Source organism: Ranitomeya variabilis, chromosome 4 (genome assembly GCF_051348905.1).
Source record: "Ranitomeya variabilis isolate aRanVar5 chromosome 4, aRanVar5.hap1, whole genome shotgun sequence".
Classification (NCBI taxonomy): Eukaryota; Metazoa; Chordata; class Amphibia; order Anura; family Dendrobatidae; genus Ranitomeya; species Ranitomeya variabilis.
In genome coordinates, this window is record NC_135235.1 from 412,988,303 (window position 1) to 413,007,914 (window position 19,612).

At 45.4% G+C, this 19,612-nt stretch overlaps 1 protein-coding gene across 2 annotated transcripts in view; it reads right to left on the bottom strand.

Annotated features, from left to right (window-relative positions):
• The window catches only part of LOC143765008 (uncharacterized), a 35,785-nt gene extending 17,662 nt beyond the window's left edge, over positions 1–18,123 (bottom strand). The window contains exons 1-4 of one of the 2 annotated variants that reach the window (XM_077251212.1): positions 17,831–18,123; positions 14,002–14,130; positions 3,464–3,655; positions 2,944–3,067 (exon numbers count right to left, since the gene is read on the bottom strand). In XM_077251212.1, the coding sequence (XP_077107327.1) occupies positions 2,944–3,067; positions 3,464–3,655; positions 14,002–14,085 (400 nt within the window). In that variant the 5' untranslated portion in view covers positions 14,086–14,130; positions 17,831–18,123. Of the gene's footprint in view, positions 1–2,943; positions 3,068–3,463; positions 3,656–14,001; positions 14,131–17,216; positions 17,311–17,830 lie in introns of those variants that run through there. The other variant, XM_077251213.1, reaches the window with a different exon arrangement.
• Positions 18,124–19,612: the final 1,489 nt, after the last annotated feature.

Consider the following 19,612-nt stretch of genomic DNA (forward strand, 5'->3'; position numbering starts at 1 on the left):
TGAGGGTCAGAGGCCTGATTCTGTTTCCATACCTCGACGACATCCTCATCAAGGCTCCGTCCTTTTCTCAGGCCCACGAAAGCCTGTTCATCGTTCTCGACACCCTAGCCCGTTTCGGGTGGCTGGTCAACCGGAAGAAGTCCTGTCTTATTCCTTCTCAGCGCATCATCTTTCTGGGCATGCTCTTCCACACCTGTCGGACCAAGGTTTTTCTCCCCGAAGACAAGAGATCCATTCTTCGTCAGGACATACGCGTGCTCCAGGGCCCTCGGTCTCCCTCCTTCCGATCGGCCATGAAGGTTTTGGGGAGGATGGTAGCAACATTGGAAGCGATTCCCTTCGCCCAATTTCACTCCCGACCTCTTCAGCAAGCCATCCTGTCTCAGTGGAACAGGTCTGTCTTCTCCCTGGACCGTCCGATCCGACTCTCTCCCCAAGTCAAATGGTCTCTCAACTGGTGGCTCACGTCACCTCTCGTCTCCCAGGGCAGGTCCTTCCTTCCAGTTCACTGGCAAGTGGTGACGACGGATGCCAGCCTGCTCGGCTGGGGTGCAGTGTTTCGCCACCTGACGGTACAGGGCCGCTGGTTGGCGCAAGAGTCAACCTTGCCGATCAATGTCCTCGAGATCCGGGCCATTTTTCTGTCCCTTCCTCACTGGGAAAGGATTCTCAGGGGCCTTCCTATCCGAATCCAGACGGACAATGCCACGGCGGTGGCATATGTCAACCATCAAGGGGGGACTCGGAGCTCCTTGTCCTTGGCATCCAAGATCCTCCTCTGGGCAGAGGCAACGGTTCCGGTGATATCCGCGGTGCATATCCCCGGCATGGACAATTGGGCCGCCGACTTCCTCAGCCGCAAGGGTCTCGCGGCAGGGGAATGGTCCTTGCATCCGGAGGTCTTCCATCAGATTTGTCTTCGATGGGGGACTCCGGACGTGGATCTCACGGCGTCTCGAATGAACAGGAAGGTTCCGCAGTTCGTCTCCAGGTCTCGCGATCCTCTCGCAGTGGGCATCGACGCTCTGGCCATTCCTTGGTCACAGTTCGTGCTGCCCTACCTGTTCCCACCCCTTCCATTACTTCCCAAACTGTTGAAGATCAAAGCGGAAGGGGTGCCAGTCATTCTAATCGCCCCGGATTGGCCCAGGAGAGCTTGGTTCGCGGAGCTCGTCAATCTTCTCGCGGACGCTCCCTGGCGCCTTCCAGACAGGCCCGATCTGCTGTCTCAGGGCCCGTTCTGCCACCCGAATTCTTGGTCGCTCAGTTTAACGGCGTGGCTGTTGAGACCGCAGTTCTAAGAGCGTCCGGCCTTTCGGCCCAGGTTATTCACACCATGATTCAGGCTCGGAAGCCTTCGTCTTCCAGGATCTACTATCGTACCTGGAAGGCTTACTTCCGTTGGTGCGAGTCCAACCGCGTTTCATCTATGTCCTTTTCCCTGCCTTCCATCTTGGCCTTCCTTCAGGCAGGACTGGATTCGGGCCTTGCTCTTAGTTCCCTAAAGGGCCAGGTTTCTGCGCTTTCCATCCTTTTTCAGAAGACTTTAGCTTCCCGACCACAGGTTAAGACCTTCCTTTAAGGAGTAGCCCACGCGGTCCCTCCGTACAGGGCCCCTGTAGATTCATGGGATTTAAACCTGGTACTGGACGTTCTGAGGGTTTCCCCCTTTGAGCCTCTCAGGGAGGTTCCCCTGTCAGCTCTATCTTGGAAGGTGGCTTTTCTTGTGGCCATCACTTCTATCCGCCGCGTTTCCGAGCTGGCGGCCCTGTCTTGCCGTCCTCCGTTCTGGGTCATCCACCAGGACAAGGTGGTCCTCAGGCCTCCGCCTTCTTTTCTTCCTAAGGTGGTTTCCACCTTCCACCTCAACGAGGACATCGTCTACCTTCTTTTTGTCCAGCTCCGACTCATCCTCTGGAGCGATCGTTGAACAAGCTGGACCTTGTCAGGGCAGTGAAGATCTATCTTGATAGAACGTCCACTTTCCGGAAGACGGATTCTCTTTTCGTCATTCTTGATGGCTCGCGCAGAGGCCAGCCGGCTTCTAAGGCGACTATTGCTCGCTGAATCAGAACGGCTATTCTGGAGGCTTACCGGGTCAAGAACAGAGTGCCTCCTCCTGGGATCAAGGCTCACTCTACCCGGGCAGTCGGCGCCTCCTGGGCGGTGCACCACAGGGCTTCCGCCCTACAGCTTTGCAAAGCGGCAACCTGGTCTTCCATCCACACGTTCGCCAAATTTTACAAGGTCCATACCTACGCTTCGGCGGACGCCAGCCTAGGCAGAAGGATCTTGCAGGCGGCAGTGGTGAGTCCTCTGACCTGATGGAAGTCTGTTTTTCCCGCCCTTGGGACTGCTTTGGGACGTCCCATGGTTCCTGTGTCTTCCAATGACAGGCGATAAAGAAAACAGGATTTTTGGTTGCTTACCGTAAAATCTGTTTCTTGGAGCCTCCATTGGGGGACACAGCACCCTCCCAATGTTTCTGTTGTTTTATGCTCTATGACTGTTCTCACGTTTGACTGTTATTACGTTTACAGTTCTCAAGTTTGTGGTTATGGTTTTCAGCCTTGTTATTTATCTCCTACTGCTTTCTCACTAACTGAAGAGTATAATGCCAGTCGGTGGGGTGTACACTGCAGAGGAGGAGCTAACTTTTTTATTTGCATAGTGTCAGCCTCCTAGTGGCAGCAGCATACACCCATGGTTCCTGTGTCCCCCAATGGAGGCTCCAAGAAACAGATTTTACGGTAAGCAACCAAAAATCCTGTTTTTAAATCGTGTAACACTTTGTTAAAATTGGTGCATGCATTTCTGAAAAAGAAATGTTGGAAATTGTGCAAACGTTTGAGTGCAACCTCAATGACAACTATCTCGTATTGTTTCTATGAAATGATCACGATGAATGTCGATTTCTCCTTTACTATTATCGTCTCCTCTTACCTGGAGATGTTGGGGACTGGTGGTCCTCCATCATGATGTCCTTGTACAGAGCCTTGTGTCCTTCTAAATACTCCCACTCCACCATGGAGAAATGGACAGTGACATCCTGACACCTTATAGAAACCTGAAACACAATGATACAGTCATCATCCAGCCACCAAGGGACCAAATCATCAAGGCTTTAACACTACAAAAGTGGCGTAAATGCTTTGAAAAGTAGCACATTTTTTGGCGCAAAACTGCCCAACACTTTAAATCAGCTCTGCCCAAATGGGAAGAGTTGGGAGGAACCAGAGTGGGACGGAGTATGGTCACGGCCGAAGGATTCAAGAAAATTGGTGGCCATTTTTTTATGCCAGAAAACCAATCGCAGTCCCAAACTGGAGTAGCACTTTTGATGCGGCGCACACCACTAAGAAGAGGCCCAAAAGTTATGTTCTGGTGTGTGCTTCTTAATTCAGCACATGCGCTACCTCAGTCTTCATTAATCAGCCCCTTACTCATTCCCAGCATCACTTACCTCTCCAGTCAGCAGTTCAATGATCTTGCTGGTGAGGTCCAGGATCTTCTGGTCACTGTATTTCCCAAGAATTAGTGAGTGAGGTGGAGGCTCCACGATGGGGCTCTGGGTCCTGCGCCATCCTTCTGAGACAACATGATTGTTGTTTGGGGTAACCTTCTCTCCGGATTTCTTCTTTACTACTGTGCAACTCTGTGCATGGAGGTAGAATCTGATTAACTAACATCATCTACATTTTCAAAAACCCTTGACCACTCCAGCCATGTTTGTAATGTTTTAATGATTTTTTTTTAATCAAAAACAGTTTTATTGAGGTAAAAACATAATATAGGGGGAGTTCCAGATTCACAAAATGTAAAAAAAAAGACAGATTAGTAAACAGCATAGGAAAAGAAATGCATTTACTTCAAATATTGGATATAAATGAAAACAACTCCTTACCCCCACCCTTGTTTACAATGCAAACCAATTTAAGCACACACAAATAAGGTCCAATTGTTCAGTGCTCAAGAATAGAGATGTCGTCTCTGATGGTATAAGGATTATCCGAAAATAAACAGATTACAGATCACATTCCTAGCAAGTACTTCAGATACCATTTAATCCAGTCTCCACACTGCATCCCTACAATTCAGAGTAGGGCTGTGGAGTTGGTAAGGCAAACCTCCCAACTCCTCAATTTCCCTGACTCCGACTCCACGGCACTGCCTCAGTACTGAGCATGTACATAAAGTGCAGCACAGATTCATCTCCACTAAAAGCCAAAATACTTAAATCAGGAACAGAACAGATATTTATAGGGCATTTCATAACTTTCACAAATTCTTATGAAAAAACTTACGGCACATACTACATAGTGATACTGTACCCAATTTATTATATATTTTAGGAGCAGATCCATTTTATACTGACTAACTCCACGAAAATGGACACCGACTTCACAGCTCTGATTCAGTGGCAGTGAAATGTTACATACGAGAGTGCTTCTCACTAAATTAGAATATCATCAAAAAGTTACGGTAATTTATTTCAGTTCTTCAATACAAGAAGTTAAACTCATATTATATAGAGTAATTACAAAGAGACTGATCTATTTCAAGTGTTTATTTCTGCTAATGTTGAGGATTATGGCTTACAGCCAATGAAAATCCAAAAGTTATTATCTCAGTAAAATTAGAATACTTTATAATGGCAGCTTGGAAAAATGATTGTAAAATCCGAAATGTTGGCCTACTGAAATGTATGTTCAGTAAATGCACTCAATACTTGGTCGGGGCTCCTTTTCCATCAATTACTGGATCAATGCGGCGTGGCATGGAGGCGATCAGTCTGTGGCACTGCTGAGGTGTTATGGAAGCCCAGGTTGCTTTGATAGCAGCCTTCAGCTCATCTGCATTGTTGGGTCTGGTGTCTCATCTTCCTCTTGACAATACGCCATAGAGAATCTATGGGGTTAAGGTCAGGCGAGTTTGCTGGCCAATCAAGCACAGTGATACTGTTTTTAAACCAAGTATTGGTACTTTTGGCAGGGTGGACAGGTGCCAAGTCCTGCTGGAGAATTAAATTTTCATCTCCAAAAAGCTTGTCAGTAGTGATGAGCGAGTATACTCGTTGCTCGGGTTTTCCCGAGCACGATCGGGTGATATCCGAGTATTTGTTATTGCTCAGAGATATAGTTTTCATCGCCTCAGCAGCATGATTTAATGGCTGCCAGATACGCTGAATACATGTGAGGAATGCCTGTTTGTTAGGGAATTCCCACATGTATTCAACGTATCTGGAAGCCATAAATCATGCTGCTGAGGTGATGAAAACTATATCTCCGAGCAATAACAAATACTCGGATATCACACAAGCGTGCTTGGGAAAACCCGAACAACGAGTATACTCGCTCATCACTACTTGTCAGCAGAGAGAAGCGTGAAGTGCTCTAAAATTTCCTGGTAGACGGCTGCACTGACTTTTGTCTTGATAAAACACACTGGACCTACACCAGCAGATGACATGGCTCCCCAAACCATCACTGATTGTGGAAACTTCACACTAGACCTCAAGCAGCTTGGATTGTGTGCCTCACCACTCTTCCTCCAGACTCTGGGACCTTGATTTCCAAATGAAATGCAAAATTTACTTTCATCTGAAAACACCTTGGACCACTGAGCAACAATACAGTTCTTTTTCGCCTTGGCTCAGGTAAGACGCTTCTGGCGTTGTCTATTGGTCATAAGTGGCTTGACACAAGGAATGCGACACTTGTAGCCCATGTCCTGGATACGTCTGTGTGTGGTGGCTCTTGAAGCAATGACTCCAGCAGCAGTTAACTCCTTGTGAATCTCCCCCAAATTTTAAATGGCCTTTTCTTAACAATCCTTTCAAGGCTGCGGTTATCCTGGTTGCTTGTGCTCCTTTTTCCACCACACTTTTTCCTTCCACTCAACTGTCCATTAATATGCTTGGATGCAGCACTCTGTGAAAAGCCAGCTTCTTTAGCAATGACCTTTTGTAGCTTACCCTCCTTGTGGAGTGTGTCAATGACGGCCTTTTGGACATCTGTCGAGTAAGCAGTCTTCCCAATGATTGTGGAGCCTACTGAAACAGACTAAGGGACCTTTTTAAGTGCTTAGGAAACCTTTGCAGGTGTTTTTTGTTAATTATTCTAATTTACAGAGATAATGACTTTTGGGTTTTCATTGGCTGTAAGCCATAATCATCAACATTAACAGAAATAAACACTTGAAATAGATCACTGTTTGTAATGACTCTATATAATACAAGTTTCACTTTTTGTATTGAAGAACTGAAATAAATTAAGCTTTTGATGATATTCTAATTTAGTGAGAAGCACTTGTACCTCTCTATCCAGCCTACCCACATTGTCCCACAAGTCTGAGGTATGACCAGAAGATATGAACCAAATCTGCCCCTTCGTCACTACATGTTGGACATTGTTCATCCAATCTGAGGTTCATTTTTAGCATAAAATTTGGAGTTCTAAATACATTATGAATAAGAAATAATTCTTATCTTCCCTGAGCCACATTAATAGACACCTTTCCAAGGCATTTCAAAATACATTCCCATTCTTCAGGGGAAATGTGCCCTATATTCCTTTTCCATCTTGAACTGCTCAAAGCCATAGGATCCCCTAAAATGTTGGATAGCAAAGATTTGTATATTATTGAAATCAAGCCTCTATTTGCTTTTGCTTGTACAATATAGTCCAGAAGCCCATTGGAAAAAAGAGTGAGATCGGACATACTTTCCTGGACCCTTATCCGTGCCTTAACTATAGATATTTGTTGGAGTCAGAGTCGTAACTGGAACGTTCGTTTTAGGTGATCAAATGTATGGAAGTGTCCATCCAAATATAACTGATATAAATATTTCAGCCCTCGTTTCTTCCATTCTCCAAATCCTTCCAGATGACAGAGCTCCCCTCAAGCCTGGATTATCCCATATAGGAGTATATTTAGAATAGGCCCATATATCTCACAGATTTTTACAGGTCCACAACACTTTATGTATAAGAGCAAGGGTCGGGGACTTACTGGATTTGGCTTTGAGTATATATGACTCTAGGAGCTCCAAAATATTATCCCCTTCCCCCCAGGTATTAAGTACCACAGCCCCTGCCTCCATAGTCTTCTCCAATGTCCACCCCTTGAAATGTTGGAGGTGAGAGGCCAGGAAATACCACCATGCATTAAGAAGGGTTACACTGCCCTGATCCTTGGACAGCTTTATTTTAGGGATGCCCTTTTTCCAGACCAGGTCCCGGAATATATTATGCATCTTTTTAAACCAGTACTTCGGGATTGAAAGAAGAGAATTATGTAAAAGTATAGAGTATAGAGGGCATGGGGCACATTTTAAAGAAGTGTGTTCTGCCAAGGGCAGAGAGGGGCAGTTTCCCCTATGCTCTAACTTTATTTCTTGACTTAACTACCAGAGGATTCAGGTTTTAAAGGGATGTAGTCATTAACCTCGCTGGTAACATAAATGCCAGGTATTTGAGCTTTTGCACCATCGGGATTGCTAAAGACTCATTTGGTCGAAGATGTACATTATTATCCAGGCGGAGAAAAAACAACTTCAACCAACTAATATTTAGTCCAGAAAAGGCCCAAAATTTTGAAATAGTACCCATTGTTAATGGGAGAGAGATATTAAAGTTATCAACAAATATTCTGCAGGGTGATCTGTTCCTCTTTGCCACCATTTTTAAAGCCCCTAATACCCGGGTGTGGTCTAATGATACATGCTAAAGGTTTTATTGTAATAGCAAAGATCAAAACTCTCCAACATATCTCTTGTACTGTAGTATTACCCATTTGATAAAATTAGGCCCAAATCCCATTTCCCTTAGCACTGCCCACATATATTTCCACTCCACACTATCCACAGCCTTTGTGGCATCCAAGAAGAGAACAGCATTATTCTCTTTGCACCGTTGCAAATTTAAAAATAGCCTTCGTAAGTTAATGTCAGTCATCTTAGATGGCATGATCCGGGTATTACCAACGTTATCACAGAGCTCAACCTACAGTACAGACCAAAAGTTTGGACACACCTTCTCATTTAAAGATTTTTCTGTATTTTCATGACTATGAAAATTGTACATTCACACTGAAGGAATCAAAACTATGAAGTAACACATGTGGAATTATATACTTACTTTCAGTTGTTTCACACTTTTTTGCTATGTCTTATATTCTAGGTTTTTCAAAGTAGCCACCTTTTGCTTTGATGACGGCTTTGCACACTCTTGGCATTCTCTTGATGAGCTGCAAGAGGTAGTCACCAGGAATGGTTTTCACTTCACAGGTGTGCCCTGTCAGGTTTACTAAGTGGGATTTCTTGCCTTATAAATGGGGTTGGGACCATCAGTTGTGTTGTGCAGAAATCTGGTCGATACACAGCTGATAGTCCTACTGAATAGACTGTTAGAATTTGTATTATGGCAAGAAAAAAGCTCTTAAGTAAAGAAAAATGAGTGGCCATCATTACTTTAAGAAATGAAGGTCAGTCAGTCTGAAAAATTGGGAAAACTTTGAAAGTGTCCCCAAGTGCAGTGGCAAAAACCATCAAGCGCTACAAAGAAACTGGCTCACATGAGGACCGCCCCAGGAAAGGAAGACCAAGAGTCACCTCTGCTTCTGAGGATAAGTTTATCCGAGTCACCAGCCTCAGAAATCGAAGGTTAACAGCAGCTCAGATTAGAGACCAGGTCAATGCCACACAGAGTTCTAGCAGCAGACACATCTTTACAATAACTGTTAAGAGGAGACTTTGTGCAGCAGGCCTTCATGGTAAAATAGCTGCTAGGAAACCACTGCTAAGGACAGGCATCAAGCAGAAGAGACTTGTTTGGGCTAAAGAACACAAGGAATGGACATTAGACCAGTGGAAATCTGTGCTTTGGTCTGATGAGTCCAAATTTGAGATCTTTGGTTCTAACCACTGGGTCTTTGTGCGACGCAGAAAAGGTGAACGGATGGACTCTACATGCCTGGTTCCCACCGTGAAGCATGGAGGAGGTGGTGTCATGGTGTGGGGGTGCTTTGCTGGTAACACTGTTGGGTATTTATTCAAAATTGAAGGCATACTGAACCAGCATGGCTACCACAGCATCTTGGACCATCATTTATTTTTCAACAGGACAATGACCCCAAACACACCTCCAGGCTGTGTAAGGGCTATTTGACCAAGAAGGAGAGTGATGGGGTGCTATGCCAGATGACCTGGCCTCCACAGTCACCAGACCTGTACCCAATCGAGATGGTTTGTGGTGAGCTGGACCGTAGAGTGAAGGCAAAAGGGCCAACAAGTGCTAAGCATCTCTGGGAACTCCTTCAAGATTGTTGGAAGACCTTTCCCGGTGACTACCTCTTGAAACCCATCAAGAGAATGCCAAGAGTGTGCAAAGTAGTCATCAAAGCAAAAGGTGGCTACTTTGAAGAACCTAGAATATAAGACATAATTTCAGTTGTTTCACACTTTTTTGTTAAGCATATAATTCCACATGTGTTAATTCATAGTTTTGATGCCTTCAGTGTGAATGTACAATTTTCACAGTCATGAAAATACAGAAAAATCTTTAAATGAGAAGGTGTGTCCAAACTTTTGGTCTGTACTGTATTTGCCAGGATTTTTGCCACAATCGTGACATCAGACGTTAGTAGTAGTGAAATAGGTCTGCATGATTCTGGTAATTCCTCATTTTTCCCTTCTTTGGGTAAGAACTATTATAGCCTCATATATTGATCTTAGCTGTGTCCCCTCCGCAAATACATTATTAACTATTTCTAAATCGTGTGGGAAAACCTCCACCTAAAATATTTTTTTTAAAAATCTCTACTGGAAGGCCATCAGACCCAAGGGCTTTATCATTTGACGTTTCATCTACCGCTCGTTGACTCTTCCCCAGGGAAATCAGCAATTCCCTTAAAAAAAAAAAAAAAAAAATCTCTATTGCCTTCTTCCAAAACGGGAAGTTTTCATTCCAGTTAGGTAATCTGATCACGCACAGCCGCCCGCACTCAGCACAGCCGCCCGCACTCAGCACAGCCACGCACAGCGAGTGCACAGCCGCCCGCACTCAGCACAGCCGCCCGCACTCAGCACAGCCGCCCGCGGGCAGTAGAGCCGGAGAGAGAAAGATGGGAGCAACATATGGCAGAATGGAAACAGGAACAGGCAGAATGGGTGCAGCACATTACAACAGAATGGGGGCGCAGGATGGGAGCAGCACATGACAGAATGGGGGCGCGGGATGGGAGCAGCACATGACAGAATGGGGGCGCGGGATGGGAGCAGCACATGACAGAATGGGGGCGCACACATGACAGGATGGGGGTGTAGGATGGGAGCACATGACAGGATGGGGGTGTAGGATGGGAGCACATGACAGGATGGGGCGCAGGATGGGAGCACATGACAGGATGGGGCACAGGATGGGAGCACATGACAGGATGGGGCACAGGATGGGAGCACGTGACAGGATGGGGCGCAGGATGGGAGCACGTGACAGGATGGGGCGCAGGATGGGAGCACGTGACAGGATGGGGCGCAGGATGGGAGCGGCACATGACAGAATGGGGGCACATGATGGGAGCAGCACATGACAGAATGGGGGCACACACATGACAGGATGGAGCAGCATATGACAGGATGGGGGCGCAGGATGGAGCAGCACATGACAGGATGGGAGAGCAAGATGGGAGCAGCACATACCAGGATGGAGACCATATACCAATATGCTCGCCACCCGGGCGTAGAACGGGTTCAATAGCTTGTAGAAATAGATTCTTGCATATTGCCGCGTTGTCTCATCAGTGTATTGAGAGTGAAGTTGCATTTATTAAATGCATTGAGGACATCTGTCAGGAAAGGGGGACCCCTGGGAAGACTCTTCAAGTGTACTGCTTTTACCTTTCGGAGCTGCAGTAGATCCATTATACCTTTGAGGCATTGCCTCTAGCTCACGGCACTCAGTCTCCTCCTCCACCGATAATGCCATAAATCGGAGCGGCCCTTCACCTGATGTTCCCCTGTGGGGGAGACAGTGACCTCTTGAGCAACAGTGCGGGCGGCATCTTGGATTTCAGTTGGCACTGCGTCTTCATCTTTCTCTTGCTTTTTGGAGTGCATCATGACACCGCCACGGCCCGGAGATCAGCTCCCCATCATTCAGGCACTTTGAGGAAGTGAGTGAGTCAAGCGCTGATCTGTTCTTCTGCCTCTAAATGGATCATTCACGATGAGTGCCGTGGGTGCTCAGGGAAAGCATGTTTCACCACATCCACAGCTTGGCAACACAAGCACAAGCACACACGAGCGCCGTTTCGCCTTTCGGCTTCTTCAAAACAAGAAGCCGAAAGGCGAAACGGCGCTCATCGGGCACAGGAGGTGACCTGCCTTCCCAGCCCATCGTTACCCACCTCCACTCATCATCAGGTAAATACCAGTTATGGCTCTGTCACCGTTTTCTTTTTTTCCTTCTTGGCTGGTTGCTCCCCTTAGGAAACAATGTTTCCCTCCTTCAAGCTTCACACTGCCACCTAGTGGCCAATCTCCTTTGTGGCTTCATTGCCATTATTCTTTTATGCACAGTAGTAATCATCAGTAGTAAATACCATTTCTACCTCCACACTACTATAATAAAGCCCATTATCACTACTGCCAGAGCCATTCCTTATCTCCTGGTGTGAGCTATTGTTAAATATATACACTCACCGGCCACTTTATTAGGTACACCTGTCCAACTTCTTGTTAACACTTAATTTCTAATCAGCCAATCACATGGCGGCAACTCAGTGCATTTAGGCATGTAGACATGGTCAAGACAATCTCCTGCAGTTCAAACCGAGCATCAGTATGGGGAAGAAAGGTGATTTGAGTGCCTTTGAACGTGGCATGGTTGTTGGTGCCAGAAGGGCTGGTCTGAGTATTTCAGAAACTGCTGATCTACTGGGATTTTCACGCACAACCATCTCTAGGGTTTACAGAGAATGGTCCGAAAAAGAAAAAAAATCCAGTGAGCGGCAGTTCTGTGGGCGGAAATGCCTTGTTGATGCCAGAGGTCAGAGGAGAATGGGCAGACTGGTTCGAGCTGATAGAAAGGCAACAGTGACTCAAATCGCCACCCGTTACAACCAAGGTAGGCCTAAGAGCATCTCTGAACGCACAGTGCGTCGAACTTTGAGGCAGATGGGCTACAGCAGCAGAAGACCACACCGGGTACCACTCCTTTCAGCTAAGAACAGGAAACTGAGGCTACAATTTGTACAAGCTCATCGAAATTGGACAGTAGAAGATTGGAAAAACGTTGCTTGGTCTGATGAGTCTCGATTTCTGCTGCGACATTCGGATGGTAGGGTCAGAATTTGGCGTAAACAACATGAAAGCATGGATCCATCCTGCCTTGTATGGAGCATCTTTGGGATGTGCAGCCGACAAATCTGCGGCAACTGTGTGATGCCATCATGTCAATATGGACCAAAATCTCTGAGGAATGCTTCCAGCACCTTGTTGAATCTATGCCACGAAGAATTGAGGCAGTTCTGAAGGCAAAAGGGGGTCCAACCCGTTACTAGCATGGTGTACCTAATAAAGTGGCCGGTGAGTGTATATATACATATTACTGCTTACTTATTTCTTTATTATACCCTCTAATTAGATATTAGACTGTTATGTGGGATCTTTAAAGAGACGTGTTCACGTCCATCCACATAGTAACATAGTAACATAGTAACATAGTTAGTAAGGCCGAAAAAAGACATTTGTCCATCCAGTTCAGCCTATATTCCTATATTCCATCATAATAAATCCCCAGATCTATATCCTTCTACAGAACCTAATAATTGTATGATACAATATTGTTCTGCTCCAGGAAGACATCCAGGCCTCTCTTGAACCCCTCGACTGAGTTCACCATCACCACCTCCTCAGGCAAGCAATTCCAGATTCTCACTGCCCTAACAGTAAAGAATCCTCTTCTATGTTGGTGGAAAAACCTTCTCTCCTCCAGACGCAAAGAATGCCCCCTTGTGCCCGTCACCTTCCTTGGTATAAACAGATCCTCAGCGAGATATTTGTATTGTCCCCTTATATACTTATACATGGTTATTAGATCGCCCCTCAGTCGTCTTTTTTCTAGACTAAATAATCCTAATTTCGCTAATCTATCTGGGTATTGTAGTTCTCCCATCCCCTTTATTAACTTTGTTGCCCTCCTTTGTACTCTCTCTAGTTCCATTATATCCTTCCTGAGCACCGGTGCCCAAAACTGGACACAGTACTCCATGTGCGGTCTAACTAGGGATTTGTACAGAGGCAGTATAATGCTCTCATCATGTGTATCCAGACCTCTTTTAATGCACCCCATGATCCTGTTTGCCTTGGCAGCTGCTGCCTGGCACTGGCTGCTCCAGGTAAGTTTATCATTAACTAGGATCCCCAAGTCCTTCTCCCTGTCAGATTTACCCAGTGGTTTCCCGTTCAGTGTGTAATGGTGATATTGATTCCTTCTTCCCATGTGTATAACCTTACATTTATTATTGTTAAACCTCATCTGCCACCTTTCAGCCCAAGTTTCCAACTTATCCAGATCCATCTGTAGCAGAATACTACCACATAGACAGCCTTGTTTTTTCTATAGGGATATTATTTATAGCATAGTAACACCTTATATGTATATCCATCAAATACCTTGCCACTGGGAACCGTGGGTCACCACCTGTTTACATTTTGGAGGTCCAATTATTTACACCATCCTGTCTTTTTAAAAATTGTAATTTTAAAATTATTTGTTAATAAAGATCTTTTTACCGTCATTCACTAATGTGTCACTTCATACCTCAATAGGTAATTTATTTCAGCATCTATTATCGAAGTGCTTATGTTCTGCCTATATTAAACCCCTCTTTTTTCGGATTATAGGATTAATATAACAATAGAAAGTATAAAAAAAAGAAAATAAAATCTGTTTCCTAATGACAAAAATAGGCAAGGCATCTGACATTCTCAAAATCCCTCACCTCTCCAATTAGCAGACAGATTATCTCCAGGGTGAGGTTCAATATCCTATCGTTCGTCCTATGCCCATCCATGTCCATCCTCATTGTTTTGAGGAGGAAGCTGAGAACAAGACCTCACCAGGAAAGGTTCTGGATAGCAAAAAAACAAAAAACAAATAATTAGGTGATCCATAACTTATAATAAAAAGTCTAATCACTGAATGTGAATCGTGACACAACATTCATGAGACGTACAGTAAATGTCTAATCCCAATGCAGCTCCTATGCACTCTTACAATTTATTTTACTTGATTATAAGGCGCCATTAACTCCACAGCACTGATCAGGAGAGTCATATTCCCACCACTAAGGCCCCAGGAGAGAGTCCAGGATGGTGCTCGATAGATAGCAGGTCAGTGAACACTACTCTGTGTGTGAGGTCCAACCCTTGATAGTGAATGCTTTCTCCAGCAGGTACAGTTTGGAAAATAAGTATTTGATACACTGCCAATTTTGCAAGTTTTCCCACCTACAAAGAATGGAGAGGTCTGTAATTTTTATCGTAGGTATACTTCAACTGTGAAAGACAGAATCTAAAAAAAAAAAAAAAAAAAACCACAGAAAATCACATTGTATGATTTTTAAATAATTAAATTTCATTTTACTGCATGAAATAAGTATGTGATCACCTACCAACCAGCAAGAATTCTGGCTTTCGGAGACTTGTTAATTTTTTTTTTTTTTAAGAAGCCCTCCGACTCTGCACTTATTAACTATATTAATTGCACCTGTTTGAACTTGTTACTTGTATAAAAGACACCTGTCCACACACAATAAATCACACTCCAACCTCTCCACCATGGTCAAGACCAAAGAGCTGTCTAAGGACATCAGGGACAAAAATGTAGGCCTACACAAGGCTGGGATGGGCTACAGGACAATAGGAAAGCAGGTTGGTGAGAAGGCAACAACTGTTGGCACAATTAGAAAATGGAAGAAACACAAGATGACTGTCAATCTTCCTCAGTCTGGGGTGCCATGCAAGATCTCGCCTCGTTGACTAAGGACGTTTCTGAGAAAGGTCAGGAATCAGCCCAGAACTTCACGGGAGGATCTAGTCAATGACTTGAACAGAGCTGGGACCACAGTCTCAAACATTGTCATTAGTAACACCCTATGCCGTCATGGATTAAAATCCTGCAGGGCACGCAAGGTCCCTCAGCTCACGCCAGCACATGTCCAAGCCCATTTGAAGGAAGCCACTGACCATCTGGATGATCCAGAGGGGGCATGGGAGAAGGTCATGCGGTCAGGTGAGACTAAAATGGAATGTTTTGGTATCAACGCCATTCACCGTGTTTAGATGAAGAAAATGGATGAGTACAACCCCAAGAAAACCATCCCAACCGTAAAGCATGGTGGGGGAAACATTATACTTTGGTGGTACCTTTCTGCCAAGGGGGCAGGACGGCTGCACTGTATTGAAGGGAGAATGAATGGGGTCATGTACCACAAGACTTTGGCCAACAACCTTCTTCCCTCAGTAAAAGCATTGAAGATGGGTCGTGTCTGGGTCTTCCAGCATGACAACAACTCAAAAAAAGCACACAGCCAGGACAACTAATCAGTGGCTCCGTAAGAAGCATTTCAATGTACTGGAGTGGCCTAGCCAGTATCCAGACCTGAATCCAATAGAAAAGTCCCAAAACCTGAAAGATCTGGAGAAGATCTGTATGGAGGAGTGGGCCAAAATCCCTGCTGCAGGGTGTGCAAACTTGTTCAAGAACTACAGGAAATGTCTGACCTCTGTAATTGTAATCAAAGGTTTCTGTACCAAATATTAAGTTCTGTTTTTCTACTGTATCAAATATTTATTTCATGCAATAAAATGCAAATTAATTTTGTAAAAATCAAACAATGTGATTTTCTGGTTTTTATTTTTAGATTCTGTCTCTCACAGTAGAAGTGTACCTATGATAAAAATTACAGACCTCTCCATTTTTTGTACGTGACAAAACTTGCAAAATCGTCAGTGTATCAAATACTTATTTTTCCCAACTGTAGATGTACACACAAACGTTTACAGAGATTTATATATCTTTGACAAGGGTTTCAGAACTTAATTAGCCTGTTAGGGTTATGGCTTTTTCACTGGCCAGTTGATGCAAATTTCCCAGCTGTATAAAAACCCAGCCTCCTCCTTGTGCCAAAAAAAATGCAATGGGTTTTTCTAAGCAGCTGCCTAGCACTCTGAAAATGGTGGAGTCCCACAAAGCATGAGAAGGCAATAAGAAGACAGCAAAATGTTTTCAAGTTGCCCTTTCCTCAGTTCAAAATGTAATTAAGAAATTGCCGTTAACAGGAAAAGTGGAGGTCAAGATAAGGTCTGGAAGACCAAGTAAAATTTCAGTGGGAGCTGCTCGTAGGATTGCTAGAGAGGCAAATCAGAACCCTCTCTTTACTGTTTGGAGCAGTCATCAGAAGAAAACCTCTCCTGCGTCCTCACAATAAAATTCTGTGCTAGAAGTATGCAAAAGAATATCTAAACAAGCCAGATGCATTTTGGAAACTAGTTCTGTGGACCGATGAGGTTAAAATAGAACTTTTTGGTCACAATGATCAAAGGTATGTCTGGAGAAAAAAAAGGGTGCAGGATTTCAGGAAAAGAACATCTCTACAACCATTAAGCGTGGGGGTGGATCAATCATGCTTTGGGGTTGTGCTGCAGCCAATGGCTTGGGGAACATGCATATCAAAATATAAAATTAGCAAACCAATATGGAAAGCGCCACAAAAAAAATATCGAAAGAGCGGACTTGATGTTTTGCGGTCATCTTACCTTCCAGTAAAAAAAAAAAAAAATGCAACCAAAACGATGTACGTGACCGAAACAAACACTTATAAAAACTAAAGCTCACCCTGCAAAATAAGCAAGCCGTCATACAAATAAGGTATCAGGTGATAACATATTAGAGCAGCCAACAGAAATGGCAATCAGGCAAAAAAACTTCAGCTATTGCCCTCTCTGCAGAGCACAGAGGGTTAATATGCAGATAGCGGCCATTGTAGAGGGCAACTCCAGCATATTTTAGTCCTGGAGTGATGGCACTAATGTAAGTTCCCTGCCCCTAGTCTGACACTTATCAGATGCCGTCTTCATCCCTATTTCTATCCACATGTAGCTGTAGCAAAGTCAAATCCAGCAATATCTTTAGAAAGACGGCACCTTCCATTACTGAAAGATCTGTATCGATGCACAAATGAGGCTGAAGTGCTTTCTGTGGGTGGAAGCACTTCCCAACCGCCTGTCACTCCGGCTCTCTTGTCCGCCTCCTCCTGCTTGACTGTGAAACTGCGTGTCTTCAGGTAAAGGAGCTGTCAATCAAGCAAGAGGAGGCGGTGCAAGGTGAATAGAGGCGGAGTGACAGACGCTTGTCAAGTGCTTCCACATACCGAAAGCACATAAGCCTCATTTGCATATCGATTCCAAAGTCTCGGTAACGGACTTGCCTTTGAAAGATCTGCATATGCATATAAATAATTTGGTGGGGTGAGATCCTGCTGACATCCCCTTTAACATACAGTATGAAAATAAACTTTATAACAAAAACATGTTGCAAACAACAAGTCATAAAAAGCATTGCCAGGAACGTTGTACAGATCCATGACAACAGCTGGGGACGCCGGCTCTGTCAGCAAGACTCCCACTGATATAGTCTGCTCCAATATGTGGTGTCCTGTGCCTCCAACACAGTAGGTAGGAGACAGCAGGGGATGCGGTGCAGTGTTGCAGGCAGCAGCTGCCTCCTCTATACTAGTCGGTGGCTAATGAACATCATTAGTGAATTACCTCTAGCTGCAGGCACCGGGCTCTCAGAACGGAACTGGAAGCAGCACGGACACGGAGGATAACCCTGAACAGACCTACAGTCATGTGTTTGTAGCCAATCAACAAAGGACCACAGCAAAATGGCCGCCGTGCTCCGGTTCTGGGCGTTCTCTTCAGTTTATGAGCCTGTATAGAAATATAACGGTGAACAACGCGACCCTTAATGTTTACCAGGGAAAAAATAGGGGAAATCAGTGTTGAATAATGAATAAAGAAATGGCAGCTTTGTGGACTACAAGAAAATGGACGCAATAACAAACTACAGATAGAGGCTCTGTAGTCGAGGAATGGGATAAAAGAGGCTTGGAACGCAGATACCGGAGGAGACGAGAAGAAGCTTCCCGGGGAAAGGGGTGGAGCTAATTGCGTGTCAGTCAGAGTTTATGTGCGTGGCTGAAAGGGCAGGTATTGGTGGGGTCCTGTGTGAGCAGGACTCGACACTGCTGATATGGCGCTGTAGTGTTACATAATGCAGGTGGAGCGGACCTCTGTGGTTCTGTGAACGGTTATACAGGAGGAGCGGACCTCTGCGGTTCTGTGTATGGTTATACAGGTGGAGCGGACCTCTGCAGTGCTGTGTATGGTTATACAGGTGGAGCGGACCTCTGCAGTGCTGTGTATGGTTATAAAGGAGGAGCGGACCTCTGCAGTGCTGTGTATGGTTATACAGGTGGAGCGGACCTCTGCAGTGCTGTGTATGGTTATAAAGGAGGAGCGGACCTCTGCAGTTCTGTGTATGGTTATGCAGGAGGAGCGGACCTCTGCAGTTCTGTGTATGGTTATACAGGTGGAGCGGACCTCTGCAGTGCTGTGTATGGTTATAAAGGAGGAGCGGACCTCTGCAGTTCTGTGTATGGTTATGCAGGAGGAGCGGACCTCTGCAGTTCTGTGTATGGTGATTCAGGTGGAGCGGACCTCTGCGGTTCTGTGAACGGTTATACAGGTGGAGCGGACCTCTGCAGTGCTGTGTATGGTTATACAGGTGGAGCGGACCTCTGCAGTTCTGTGTATGGTGATTCAGGTGGAGCGGACCTCTGCGGTTCTGTGAACGGTTATACAGGTGGAGCGGACCTCTGCAGTGCTGTGTATGGTTATAAAGGAGGAGCGGACCTCTGCAGTTCTGTGTGTGGTTATACAGGAGGAGCGGACCTCTGCAGTTCTGTGTATGGTTATACAGGAGGAGCGGACCTCTGCGGTTCTGTGAACGGTTATACAGGAGGAGCGGACCTCTGCAGTGCTGTGTATGGTTATACAGGAGGAGCGGACCTCTGCAGTGCTGTGTATGGTTATACAGGTGGAGCGGACCTCTGCAGTGCTGTGTATGGTTATACAGGTGGAGCCGACCTCTGCAGTTCTGTGTATGGTTATACAGGAGCGGACCTCTGCAGTGCTGTGTATGGTTATACAGGTGGAGCGGACCTCTGCAGTTCTGTGTATGGTTATACAGGAGGAGCGGACCTCTGCAGTTCTGTGTACGGTCATACGGGTGGAGCGGACCTCTGCAGTTCTGTGTATGGTTATACAGGTGGAGCCGACCTCTGCAGTTCTGTGTATGGTTATACAGGAGGAGCGGACCTCTGCAGTGCTGTGTATGGTTATACAGGTGGAGCGGACCTCTGCAGTTCTGTGTATGGTTCTACAGGTGGAGCGGACCTCTGCAGTTCTGTGTATGGTTATAAAGGAGGAGCGGACCTCTGCGGTTCTGTGAAAGGTTATACAGGAGGAGCGGACCTCTGCAGTGCT